The sequence below is a fragment of the Acanthopagrus latus genome, chromosome 2 (genome assembly GCF_904848185.1).
Source record: "Acanthopagrus latus isolate v.2019 chromosome 2, fAcaLat1.1, whole genome shotgun sequence".
Classification (NCBI taxonomy): domain Eukaryota; kingdom Metazoa; phylum Chordata; class Actinopteri; order Spariformes; family Sparidae; genus Acanthopagrus; species Acanthopagrus latus.
Window position 1 is genome coordinate 17,842,649 of NC_051040.1, and position 12,779 is coordinate 17,855,427.

General features: G+C 40.1%; 1 protein-coding gene across 7 annotated transcripts in view; it reads right to left on the bottom strand.

The window, feature by feature from the left end:
- The window catches only part of LOC119005117 (cytoplasmic dynein 2 heavy chain 1), a 105,055-nt gene that overhangs the window by 89,115 nt on the left and 3,161 nt on the right, over nt 1-12,779 (bottom strand). For all 7 annotated transcript variants that reach the window (XM_037072676.1, XM_037072667.1, XM_037072649.1 and 4 more), the window contains 23 exons: nt 12,321-12,466; nt 12,066-12,152; nt 11,044-11,178; nt 10,656-10,769; nt 10,435-10,546; nt 9,700-9,824; nt 9,306-9,481; nt 9,017-9,212; nt 8,776-8,871; nt 7,816-7,977; nt 7,548-7,646; nt 7,139-7,278; nt 6,675-6,903; nt 5,823-5,950; nt 3,878-3,993; nt 3,502-3,629; nt 3,047-3,196; nt 2,657-2,862; nt 2,254-2,409; nt 2,009-2,123; nt 1,539-1,709; nt 686-844; nt 15-83 (listed from right to left, as the gene is read on the bottom strand). In XM_037072676.1, the coding sequence (XP_036928571.1) occupies nt 15-83; nt 686-844; nt 1,539-1,709; nt 2,009-2,123; nt 2,254-2,409; nt 2,657-2,862; nt 3,047-3,196; nt 3,502-3,629; nt 3,878-3,993; nt 5,823-5,950; nt 6,675-6,903; nt 7,139-7,278; nt 7,548-7,646; nt 7,816-7,977; nt 8,776-8,871; nt 9,017-9,212; nt 9,306-9,481; nt 9,700-9,824; nt 10,435-10,546; nt 10,656-10,769; nt 11,044-11,178; nt 12,066-12,152; nt 12,321-12,466 (3,215 nt within the window). The remainder of the gene's footprint in view (nt 1-14; nt 84-685; nt 845-1,538; nt 1,710-2,008; nt 2,124-2,253; nt 2,410-2,656; nt 2,863-3,046; nt 3,197-3,501; nt 3,630-3,877; nt 3,994-5,822; nt 5,951-6,674; nt 6,904-7,138; nt 7,279-7,547; nt 7,647-7,815; nt 7,978-8,775; nt 8,872-9,016; nt 9,213-9,305; nt 9,482-9,699; nt 9,825-10,434; nt 10,547-10,655; nt 10,770-11,043; nt 11,179-12,065; nt 12,153-12,320; nt 12,467-12,779) is intronic.

The window sequence follows — 12,779 nt, forward strand, 5'->3', positions numbered from 1 at the left end:
GCTTTTGACCTGACCTTGTCTTGGAAGCTGCGGTAGTAGGGAGAGTCTTTCAGAGACTGCAGCAGACAGCGGTTATCTCCCACCTGGATGGGCACAGAGTGGTGATAAAACTAATGTTTGCTAATCCTTAAGATTTCATATAATAGTGCTAGTAAATAGGCCAGAATTTTTCAGACAATGTTTATGTGCCTTCTAAGTTTATCAACCAAATGGCAGTGGTAGTAGTAGAAGTTATCTCCTTTAACTGAACTGCCTGAAAAAATATAAAAAATAATGAAACAAGGGAAAAATTCCAACAATGTGAATAACAACAGCTGAAGCAGACTGTTCAAATGAATACAGTTAATGTCTCTAAAACCATCGCTCTCCATGAAAACTTCACTTTTATATTCTATCTAATTAAAAAGCATTATGCTCAGCATATTGCTTCACACATTGATCAAAGGCAAAACAGTTAAAGAGACATACTTATGGGCATGTATATCGATATAAATATAGAGGAAGTATCCAACAAGAAAATGGCAGTACTGTACATCACTGAGTCATCAGACTGTCATCTGTATAACATTTACATTTAGTATGTATCTGCTTGACTGCCACAGACTAACCTTCAGTCATAGTGACATTGTGCAGCAAGCATGTCTTGTGTGTATATACAGTCTACTGTGTGTTTCCTTGTGTTCACCTGGTTGACTATGTCCTTCCAATCCTTGATGAGGGTGAGAGTGCGCTTGCTGCTGTCTGTATACTCAGTGAGGTTGAAGGTTGCTGCAGCTCCCCACAAATCCAGCTCCCTCAGCGCTTCTCTGATTGTCACTTCTGCCTGAGCACGACTGTTCAGGTCCTAAATGCAAGCACACACACATACACACACTAGCTAGATGACTTGTGTTAACCCATAACTTGATAAACATTTTAAAAAGCATTCTGTAAGATCCACCTTCATTACCCCTCTGTGATGGTGAGCAAGAACTTTCACCTGTGTGCCCTGATTTGTCAAATTGTGAATATGCAGATAATCAGTGTGGTCTGCCAGTAATATAAGATGAGAGAAACACCTTTACATGTGCTGATATCAAACTTCATTGATCAATTGCCTTTACTAGATAGTCTCATTATAAAATGTTACTAAGTGCAATGACTGAATCATTCTAATAAGAAAAAAGTTTCATGTCATAATCTCCTTAACACAACCAAAAAAAATTTGTAAAATCAAAACCCTAAGATCAAAATGAAAAAATGGTAAATCCTAGATTAGGTGTGTTCACATGCCATTTGCAAGAGAAGCAGCAAAACAACTGTCTTTATCTTTAATTATGTTTTGATCAAAAACACAAAACACTAGGCCAGAACACATACAAATACTTCCCTGCAGCAACACATGCAGTGTCTTACTTGCTGCTGCCCCCTAGTGTCTTCAGTCACTTATTGCGATAATGTTGGTTAACCATAGTGATTCATATAATCTTGTCCACAAGAGGTGTGTCTCCCTATAAAAGTATGTATATGTATTTGCGTACTTGTGTGTGTGTCCATACCTTGAGCTCCAAGGCCTTTTCTATGATGGTATTTGCCACACCGAGCAGGTCATTAAAGGTGAGTCTCTCTAAAGTTGTCCCTCTTGGAAGGCCTAGCAAGCGGAACATGTCCAACCAATGGTCCTGGGACAGGTGCTCCCCCCGCACATATTTCAGCACTGGGACCATGTTCTAGGCATTGAAGTTGGAAAAGTGTGAAAATAAAAGTACAGACAAAGGTCCATACTTGCACAAAATATATTCTGTAAGGCACATTGTCATTGATTTCTGAACAAATTCATGCAAAAAGAAGAACTCTTTTAAATTTGGTGATTCTGCAACTGACCTAACATCTAAAACCCCTGCAGATGCAAAACTTTCGCAATTTAGGCCTAAGCCCTGCTTGAGGGTCTTGTGTGAGACTCTAATGCAAAAAAATATTTAAGAGAATAGCAATGACATGTTATTTCATTAACTCTGCTACACTCTACCTTGTATTTGTCCACTTCTCCTTGCAGTTTAACAGACATGGCAGTAGGCTGCTCCAACTTCCTAAGTCTGTCCTGCCACGTAAACAGAAACTCCTCAAACACGTATGTTTTACTCCTGTGAAACAACAGACACGTACGGCACATGTTGACACACAATTGAACACATAGTAGAGACAAACTTAAGAATAGTGCCGAATTCAGAGAATTGAGAACCATCAATAGCAGACCTAAACATAACCCTCTACCTGAATGTGATCCAGTCCTCCTGGGCCTTTTCTGTGAAGCCCTGCTGCCACTCCTCATAAAGACCCCACATCTGGCCGAATTCATCCATGTCTCGTTTTGTCTCTTCTGCCAGAGAGAGATCTGGAGCCTCCAAGTCAAAATAGGTGCAGTCCTCACTGAGGAGAGTACAGCAGAGTAGAGTAGAGTAGAGCTAAGGACTTCATCCACTTCATTGTCAGATGCAGTGCAGCAAAGGGGCTCATCATTAAGCATTATGTAATTATTGAACTACAAGCAAGACAAATACTTTTTTTTCCTTTGAATGTGTTGAAACCTGCTTTAAAGGCACTAAAACTTGTAGGTAGAACAAAAAAATAAGTACATTAAAAAAATTATAAATTCAGCATATTAATAAGAACTTACAGCAGTTTAATGCGCACAAGCTCAAGCTCCTGGAACTCTTGCTGCTTGTCTCTGATGGTCTGGAGACAGGCCAAAAGGGCAGCATGATCACCAGACTCAAGCATCTCATCTTTAGGCTTCAACTGGTCCCAGCGGGCCTTAAACCGCTCCAGATCCACCCTGTAGGCATCGGTACGAGCAGCTGCATTACTTCGCATCACCTCCACCTAATGTAGGAACAGGCCGAGATTAGTGAGGTAGCACAGGAACACAGCCAGGGACAGAAGGGAACAGAAATTAGAATTCCTGTTCTGGACAAAGGAAAGAGTGAGAGGGGAGTTTAAAGACTTAAAGCAGTAGCAGAAAGCTGCTGTCAAAGAAAACTTGTAAGCCTTTGTGAGTTTATGTCACCTGTTCTTTGATCATGAGCTGGTGGCTCTCCATGACAAGCTCCAGTTTGTCCCACTTGGCTCTCAGTGATGACAGCGAGTCCAGGCCGGCCCCAGCCACTGCTCGCAGCAAGCGGTTCTTCTCCTCAGCACACTGGAATTGAGGTAGGATCTGTACACATGCATACCGTACAGGTTGTTTATTTTGATAGCATGTCAAACATAAGACCAATCCAACATGGAGACACTGCCGCTTTATATCAAACTTCTAAAAATAAACAGGACATGAATTCACTTTATTTCCTCTCTATTTTCTTTGACAGGTAGCAAAAGTTTTTGACCAAATACAGAAAAATGAACCCTTTTCTGTTAAAATCAGCCTGCAGAATGAAGAAACACATAGAAACACATTTGCATAAACCTCAAAAATTGGTACTATCATCCAATATAGTTAAGTATAGGTGTGTTTTGTCTTACTTCTGGTTTGCGAGCTAGTATCTGGCTATATATGCGACTGGCCGCACCAATCTCCTCCATGCTCTCTGGTCGATCGGACAATGCCTCCATTGACTCTGAAACAAAACTGTCTATGGCTTGTGTATGGCCTGCAAGCAAGAGAGAAGGCACGCACAGGGTAAAGTAAACAGAAAAAGGAAAGAGAAAGTAAAGGGGGATGTCATGGGGTGAAGAGATTGAAAAACAAAATTGTCTTAAACGAGAACAGAGAAAGACGAGGAAAAAGGGAAACACTTGGCTTGTGATTGATGTGAATCACACTGACATTTTGATTCAAAGGTGAAATCTTAATCTTAAAAACTGAAAGTAAATATATAATCGAGTTGTTTGTCTGTACCTTGTATGGACCTCCGGAGTGATAAGAGTAGCATGTCAAACAGCCTCTGGATGAGGTCATCAATGACTGCCTTTACTGGCTCACAGTTAACTGTAATACAGTCGACTTTCTCCTGACTGGGAGAGAAGGAATGAGAGGATGAGTTCCTGTCAAATGACGGGTTGTAAATTTCCTGTATGTGGGGTGTCAGTTAACATGTGACCTTTAAGCATAAAAACTGAATCAAAGAAGTGAATTTAATCCCACCGGGGGAAAGTACATGTCAGTGACAATTGGCTAGAGAGGAACTCTGAGACATCTGCTAAAACTGATTCAGGGCAGAAAAGTAAAGATGTGAGTCTTCACTGTTAATTTAACAAAGAATTTTCAGAATCAAGATGTAGACAAGGCCTTCTTGAGATACATCCTTAATAATACTGAGTAGCTTCAAATACTAAAATATCCATAGATAACAGAATGCAGGAACAGCAAGGACATAAAGATGCTGGATACCGTAAGTGTCAAACTGCTTTTTGTGGTTAACAACTAAGTAATGTCTCATGACTGACAGAGGGAGAAGAAGAATCTCACTGTCTGATATTTAGTTTCTGAATTTCCAGTATATGTGATATCAAAAAGCATGTGACCTTTCATTTTAACAACTGAACCAATGGAGTGAATTTTGTACTCCAAGGGGAAATACATATCCGCAACAAAGGGCTAGAGAAGAGCTCATGACTCAAGATAAGTAGGATGAGTCATGTCAGTTAGTTCTATAAACACAAATGTGTAAGGGATCAGTGCTGTGATTAAACCAACTTCCCCACACTTGTATGAGCAGCGCCAGCTTGTGCCTGAACAAAATTTTACCTGGTATCATCAAAGGACTATGTAACATTTTCACAAAAAAATGTCTAAAAAGATGTGTATATATGTATCTGTTAGGTATCTTGTTTGATTATGTACTTTATTATCCCAAATGTTTCCCAAGTGTTAAAACACAGACATAAGTAATCTTATTCAAGGTAACAAGGCATTTTATTTGGTCACCTGTCACTGGTGTCACATCCCCTCAAACCCACTCTAATTAAGATGTCTTTAAGGGAACTCCAGATGACACATCTGAGAAGGACATTTATACCTGTTTGTCTTGCAAACACGTTACAACTCAGGTTTTTACCTGCATCAGGCAGGTTCTGTTTCCTCCTTGTCTGTTTGTTGTCTGTTTGTTGAAGGATGAAGGATGGGTCTCAGCCTAGAATAGGCCCCTATTTACTTTTGGTATGAACTTGTATAAAAGCATAGAACCAGGAATTTTCTTGCAAGATAAGGCGTTATTAACATTTTTGTTCATTTCTTAGTGAATAATGCATCAATGTTGATACAAAAAAAGGGGTGTTTAGATGGTTGGTGTATATGAATGGGTACAATTTGATGCCACTCTTGGATGTGGTAAGCTTAAATTATGGTTAACCAGTAAGCAGAGTGGCTGAAAATTTTGAGTCAAACATGGCTATTGAGTTTCATATTGAATTAGGCTTGAATGAATTAAAGAGGACTGCTGGGCCTTGGCGGACGTATGCGCTCTATTGAGTGCTGCTCAAGGTAATTCAGCAATTGTGGCTGTTTCAAAAGACAATAACTCTCATGATTTCAGGCTACTTCATAGCATCATCAATTTACGTATGTCTTTTGTTATCGCTTTGATTGACAGACTCCATAGCAGCAGAAATGAAATCTTGTGCATTTTAATGGTTCACTCTTAACAAGCGATCTCCCACAAGATATCAAAATAGATGATGGTGTGATGATAGGTTCAATCTCGGGGCTTTTTCATTTTGTGGTTTTTCCCCACTGTTTAGCAGTATTTGTATGCATTTCACAGAAGGCCAATACATTTACGACATTTTTTCTTTTGTGTAACTGTATAACCTGTATAACTGTTGACTTTACATATGGTATGTACCTGGGTAGACGTTCAGACTCCTTTCCTCTGGCTTTCAGGGCCTTGAAGTTTCTCTCCCAGTCTTGCACGGAGTTCAGATGCTTCTCCACTAACTTTTCTAAATCAACCTGGCCCAGTACCACCCACTCCTACAACATACACACACAGCATCACAGTGGTTGGGTTACGTGCACATTTCCCAATTTCATATGCGTCTGTGTCAGAGGTGACAAAAGGTACAGTACACGTAAGAAATGGACATAGATGACTAAATAAAAAAACAGAAGTAAAGGGTTGATAAAAGAGAAGTCTGGTGCTGGCAGAGGGCTTCCCCTTAAATATTTAAATATGCATGGCTGCAGACAGACGGGAAAAGATAATATGCTGTGCTCACTGTTCTGTCAGGGTAGTATAAAGGGGAAAATGTAGACAATCAAAACAACAGAGCTTCAGTGTGTAAATAGAAAAGCATGACTAATCCAAGTTGCACTCCTTCAAAGAAAACAGCACAGCGATGGCTCACACTGCTATGCTTCAATGAGCAAAAAAGTGGTTACTCACTAAACATTCATGTAAAAATACATGGATAGCATCACAGTGGAACCGTAAGAAGACAAATCCTTAACTACAAGAAACTGTTAATCAGTTTGTATTCTACAGCTATTGGGTGATATCTAATTTGACCTTTGAGGCCAGGTTCAAATCTCTTCAGTATCACATTTTTTAATGCATTAACATAGTTCCATGTTGTATAGAGCCAAATAAAAACCATAAATCTCTTCTTATCATTACAGATTTTTTGTTGACAGGACAGTTGACTAATAATCTAGTAATAAACATTATTAATGTCTACAGCATCTGTTGTTTAATCACCTTAAACTTGTTTTGGACAGCTTGGAGGCGGCAAAAGAGGTCCTCCGCCTTGCTGAAGATGGTGAGGAAACCAGAGGCATTTCTATCGATCATGACGCTGAAAATAAGCTCCTCCCCCTGGGCACTGACCCCTTTGAACTGGTTTGGGATAGAGATGAACCGCTTCATTTCCCTGAAATAGCGTGCTCGCACCTCCTCAAATGGGGGACGGAACTGCAAACGGCCCTGCCTGTTCACAAGAAGGAGAGAAACCATGAAAAAAGTTTTTGTTTTTTTTGTTTGTTTTTTTTTTTAATTCAACCCACACTAATCAAAATATCTTTGTAAGAGAGAGAAAGGAAGTGAAATGAGGAACGTGGCCAAGTGTGAGAATAAGGGGCTAGTAATAGGAAGTCAGAGGTGCCATACTTTAAGTGTGACTGGCAGATGAAGAAGGTTCGACAGCTGAAAGGGTGCATACTGACCTGAAAGTGAGGTCTATATGTATTTCAGGCAGGTTCTTGTTCAGAGCTTCCAGTCCTGTCTGGTACTGGTGTTCAAGAGCCTTGTACAGCTGATGGTTCCAGTGCTGACGCCATGCCCGCATGTCATCAGACCTGAAGCCCTGGAAACACATACATACATTTGACAGGTTGGAAAATGCAATTAAAAGCTGAGTCATAAGCTCTAGAATCATTCTGAATCATGCTTATTCATAATGATAATCACAGAAATCACAAGTCTCCCCAGTGAAGGTTTTTTTTTTAAATTCTCATATTCATAAATGTTTCCATTCATGAATGTTTCCATTCATGACTATAGAATTGATTTATTCAGTATAAAATGCATTAAAAAGGACATCAGCACACACTATACTTATGCTGTAATCAATACCTGAGCCTCCAGGGTGGCAAAGCCAGTGCGGAGGTCCTGAAGACCATCCTTCCACCGCTGCTGATGTCTCAGTAGGTCCACATTCATTAGTGTCACCACCTGAGAAATGTACCCAGTGGAGTACAAACAAATACACAAAGGAGTAAGATTTATTTATTAATTTTGGATTATGGCTCTAAAGAAAACAGTTTATATTAGTGCTAACTGTGATCTGTATTTGGCCATATTGTAAAATAACTGAGATCGAAACATAACTACTTGCTACAACCTTGTCAACGAAATCAGTGTGCCATTTGCGTAACTTCCTATTCTCTGTGGAGAGTTTTTCAGCAGCAGACTGCAGCTTGGTAATGTAAACTTCCAACTCCTTGGGGTTGTCCCACGTGATCTGTAGTTTACCGCCTGATTCTTTTGACTGAGAGCGAGGATTCTGAAGAAAAGCAGAAAGAGTATGTCAAGTGGGGCCACTGTAGCTCAGGAGGTAATAATCAGAAGGCAGCTGGTTCGACCCCCCAGCTCCCCCAGTTACAAGTCAAAGTGTCCATTTTAAATCAAATCTACAGCACTGAGGTGTATTCAAAAGTAAACACAGCAATGATGTTGCTGACTGGACTGACTGACCGCACATCTGTGGAGCACAGTAGATGTTCAAAACATTAAATACAGTGATTCTCTAAAGTCTGGTCTCAGAGTTACTGTACACAATTGTACAAACAGTAGGTGATGTCTGATGAATCTCTTATCTGCTCTGTCCTGCAACATGCTGTTTTCCTAAAGTTGACCTTAGTTTAAAACACTGATCTGTACGTGTTGCACAAAGTGTAAGACACTGAACCACAATGTTAATGTTTGTGTGAATGTGATGTGTTATAAAGTGCTTTGAGCGGTCAGTAGTCAGTAGACTGTAGAAAAGACAAAACCAAAATCAGGCATAGTTTAAAGTTGACGGGGAAGTTTGTGGTTGAAATATGTTTTGTTGAAGAAATTTCAGGAACTATAGTTCCTATAGTTTTCTAAAAAAAACAATTTGAATACTGGGAATTATTGGACATTTTATTTTGGATGATTCATCGTCACAATACCAATCATGCACTGGCAAGTCATGAGCTTCCAATTTTCTTCTTATAACATCAGATTCCTTAAGAAATATCATCATAAAAACATTTTCTAATATTTAACGTTACGGCAAAGAATGAAGAAAACAATCATTTCTAGCTGTGTGCAGTACCTTGATGACCTGTTCAAAGGCCAAGGCAAGGCCAAGCATCATAGGTCTCTGAGAGGGAATCATCTGTTGGTCAATGGTGTTGTAGAAATGGGCCACCTGCAACACAGTGACACTTTTACAATATGAGCTTGAGACAAACTAAAACAGAAATAAAGAGAGAGAAAATAATAAATATATAAACAAATAATGAAAGGAAATGTGTTTGTGTGTGAGTGTGTGTTTGGACCTATAGTACACTCACCTGTTTAAGGACGATGGCCTGTCTGTAGAATTTGTCTGCAGTATTAGCAGCCTGCTGTATCTTGGCTGGGATGGGAAAGCCAAGAGCAGAGAGCTGCCTGACCTCCCTGAGCAGACTGACCAGTCTGTCTGAATATTGGATCTTCAGCCTGCCGTCAACGTGGTCCAAGTCCATCACACGGTTACTGGCCTGGAGACTATGCAGAGGGAGCGATTTGGATTAGAGAAATACATGTTGCACGAAATTTTTCTTGAATGTCTTATATGTCACAGTATGCACTGTTTCTAACCTGATCCCTGACTTTGGGTCAGCCAGCCCTGACAGTATGTCTCTGGACCAGTCCTCAAACTGTTCCTGTTCATATGCCCTTAGGACTTCAAGCAGGTCGTCACAGAAATGCATGAACCCTTTGAACCCAGACAGGTCTGACAGCAGAGCCTCAGCTATTCGGACAGAGTCATCAACCTAATATAAGAATGCAAGCAGAGGCACATACACTCTTTTCATCATCATAACAAATATTTGTATTTGCAACATCAGTATAATGTTGTGGTTGTATTTCCAGTAATTTTCATATCATCACCATCTATCTGATTTTCTAATAAAAGATCTCTTAAACCTGTGCAAAACAAATGATCAGACCAGAAAAGTCCATGCTATTGGGCTGTATGTGACTCAGTTACCTTATGAACAAGTTGTCTGACCCAAACAATTTTGTTGACCACCTCAGGGAGGTTCCTGCCAATGAGTGGCCCATGCTTATCTCCGGGTCCTCCATGGCAACGACTCTCAAAGTCGGTCTTCAGGCCTAAAAAAGAAATCAATAAAGTGTGTAAACAACAATGTGTCACCACTGCTTTACTATACCACTATAAATAAACGGTGAGTGGTTCATCTTAAAGATAGAGCCTTTTCATGACAGGGTATCTATACTAGCACTACGTAATCTTAGTGCCCATTTAAGCTAATACATTTCCAAAACAACCTCAGAGTAGGTAGGTAGGCAGGCACTACGTGTGTGTCAGAGCCACTCCTGTGATGACTATGTTGATTAACGGTCCAAACTACAATAGCTAACTTCCTGTTGTTTTAACGGGAACACCAACATTTCCAACTTCTGCAGTGTCTACGCCTCGCATCTCTCCCTCGATGCATCCTTGTCAGCTCTCCCTATACTGTTTAAAAACCTCTGGTCTGGACAATAATAGTGCAAAATTAAATAAATTGTTTTAATAAATTAAAATATACTGAGTGTATTTTATAGATATGAAAAGTGATTCCAATCAGCCACAGTGTTTAAGGACAGGAAGTGGGTTTATTCAAACTGTATGTATTTTGTTCCCCTGTATCATCAAAATAACTCACTAATGCCTCACTGAAACAGAGAGATGAAAGTGTTTTGGAGCAGAACTGTGAACCTTTGTTGTAGTCTAGCAGTCTGGCCAGCAGGGTCTCTCTCTCTGACTGAAGTTCTTTGCTGACGTTGGGACGTCTGATTAGCTCCTTGTGCTTTTGAAACACCTGCAACAGCTAGACCAAAACAAAAGCACACCCACAGGCACTTACGATAAGTTCCTATATGAATACACACCCACACACAGTATTTTCCAACGTGAGCTGAAGTAGCCTGTTTCACTACCTGTTGCGGATTATCCTGCACATCAGCAATGTAGCTCTTTAGTCTGCCAGCGACCTCCTGCTCTGACGGAGTCATTAGGCGCTCAAACTGAGCCACTGCTGCTCTCCAAAGAGGCTACAGAAAACATACAATAATCAGTCACACTAAATAAAAGAGGGATGTACAATACATGTAGATGATACATATATAAATCATATACAGGATCAAAGTCAATTAAGAATGAGATGCATCGAAAATTTATGCAGCCATCAGGCAAAGGCTCAGAAGTAACTATCATCATGATTTGAGGTTCCTACAGCCCAGATAGTAATCTGATGACAGTGTCATCAGCCACGCAATCAAGACCCTGCACATATACATGCACTCTCAACAGCAACAACAGTCTAACCTCAGTGTAGGGGTTGTAATGCAGAGGACTGAGTCCAGAGAAAGGCTCGAAAACACGAGCAGAAGTCAGAGCCTGCTGTTTCCCTCCTGGTAGCAGACGGAGCAGTTTCTCATGAACCATTCGCAGAGTCACCACCTGGTAGACACAAACAGAGACAGTGTATTCACATGTTAAGTATGTGCACCGATTCATGTATGTCCTTGGTTATTGAACAGAAAGGAGTCAACAACCTGAGTTCCACTTTGTGACTTCTTTCACTAGAGAGATGCTAACCCTAACCCTAACCCTATCAACGGAAAATGCTCAAAGGGCAGATATTAGATAGTTCCAAACAATTAACATTATGTCCAGAAGGGAAATTATACAATTTACTGTAAAGAGGAAAGAGGGGTCTGAATGTATGGGACGGTGGAGACATATCGCCCCACTTCCCAAAGTCTGTGGTATAGTTTTCCTGGCTAAAAAACATTGCCAGGTCAAGTAGGGTTTAAAAGTATCGTGGATCTGTATCATAGATAAGCAATAGCCTGAAGAGGAGAGAAGGAAATTATCATGTTCTGTGAATACAAACAGCTACAAGGGGCAAATATTTTATCAAAGGCTGTGCCAAAATTCAGAGTCTACAGTGTTTTTGATTAAGCTGCCTACTTGCAAAGCCTCCTTTGAACCTGTAAAAGTTCACAATTTGTGTAAAGACAGAAGTTAAGATTAAATCTGTACATACAAACGTGTGAGAGGGCTAGTTTATGGATCAGTAAAGAGTACTAGACATTAAACAATGTGGTATATTAGCATAAGTATTTTAAGAATACTTTAAAGTGCCATAAAAAGGGGAGTCTGTTTATCTTTTATTTATGGTATCCATTTATGGTTCACTTTTCCTTTCTTGTTGTGGACTAATAAAATTTAAGAGGAAATTCCACTTGAACGTGATATCTTCTCCTTTACAAATAAATAGAAACCAGGAAATGAAAAACTAAAAGGCTATGTCAGGATATATCTTGATCAGAACCTTATCTTACCTCATCTAATCTTTTTGCAAGGCAATGAAGGGTCTGTGGGCAGTGCCTACTTCCCTTCCAGGGGTGGGGGGCGTGTCTCTTCCACACCTGAGAAAAAAGGCACGCAAAAAAGTTTTCAGTGTTTACCACAGTGAAGATATCTTTTATTGTACAGTTGAATTGAAGTTAGGTATTTAATTATGACAGAAATAGTAATGGTTTTGATTTGTAAAAACATCTTGTGCATACTTTTCCCCCATTTGAACTCTTCCATACCTGTCCAGTCAGATGATCACAGGCAACCACCCATTGCTCACAGATGGCCACGCCTGTTCTCAGGTTTTCCCTCACTGATGCAAATGGCTCCTCAAAAATCTTGAGACCACTCAGCTTCCGCTGCACATATCTCCCCAGGGCTCCACCTTGTACATAAACACACAAACACAACAAGAAAAGATATCGAACTTGAACTATTGACAAGCATGTTCTGTACTGTATTCTGAGTGAAGTTCCTCGGAAAACAGTTGGTTTCATTTCTCAATAGATGTGCGTTCTTTATTTTTTGTGACATAGACGGCTTGACACACACTGTATGTGAAAAACAATATCAGCATTTAGTTGTTTTCATTTCCTTGTTTTGGTTCGTGTGTGTGTGTGTGTGTGTGTGTGTGTGTGTGTGTGTGTGTGTGTGTGTGTGTGTGTGTGTGTGTGTGTGTGTGTGTGTGTGTGTGTGTG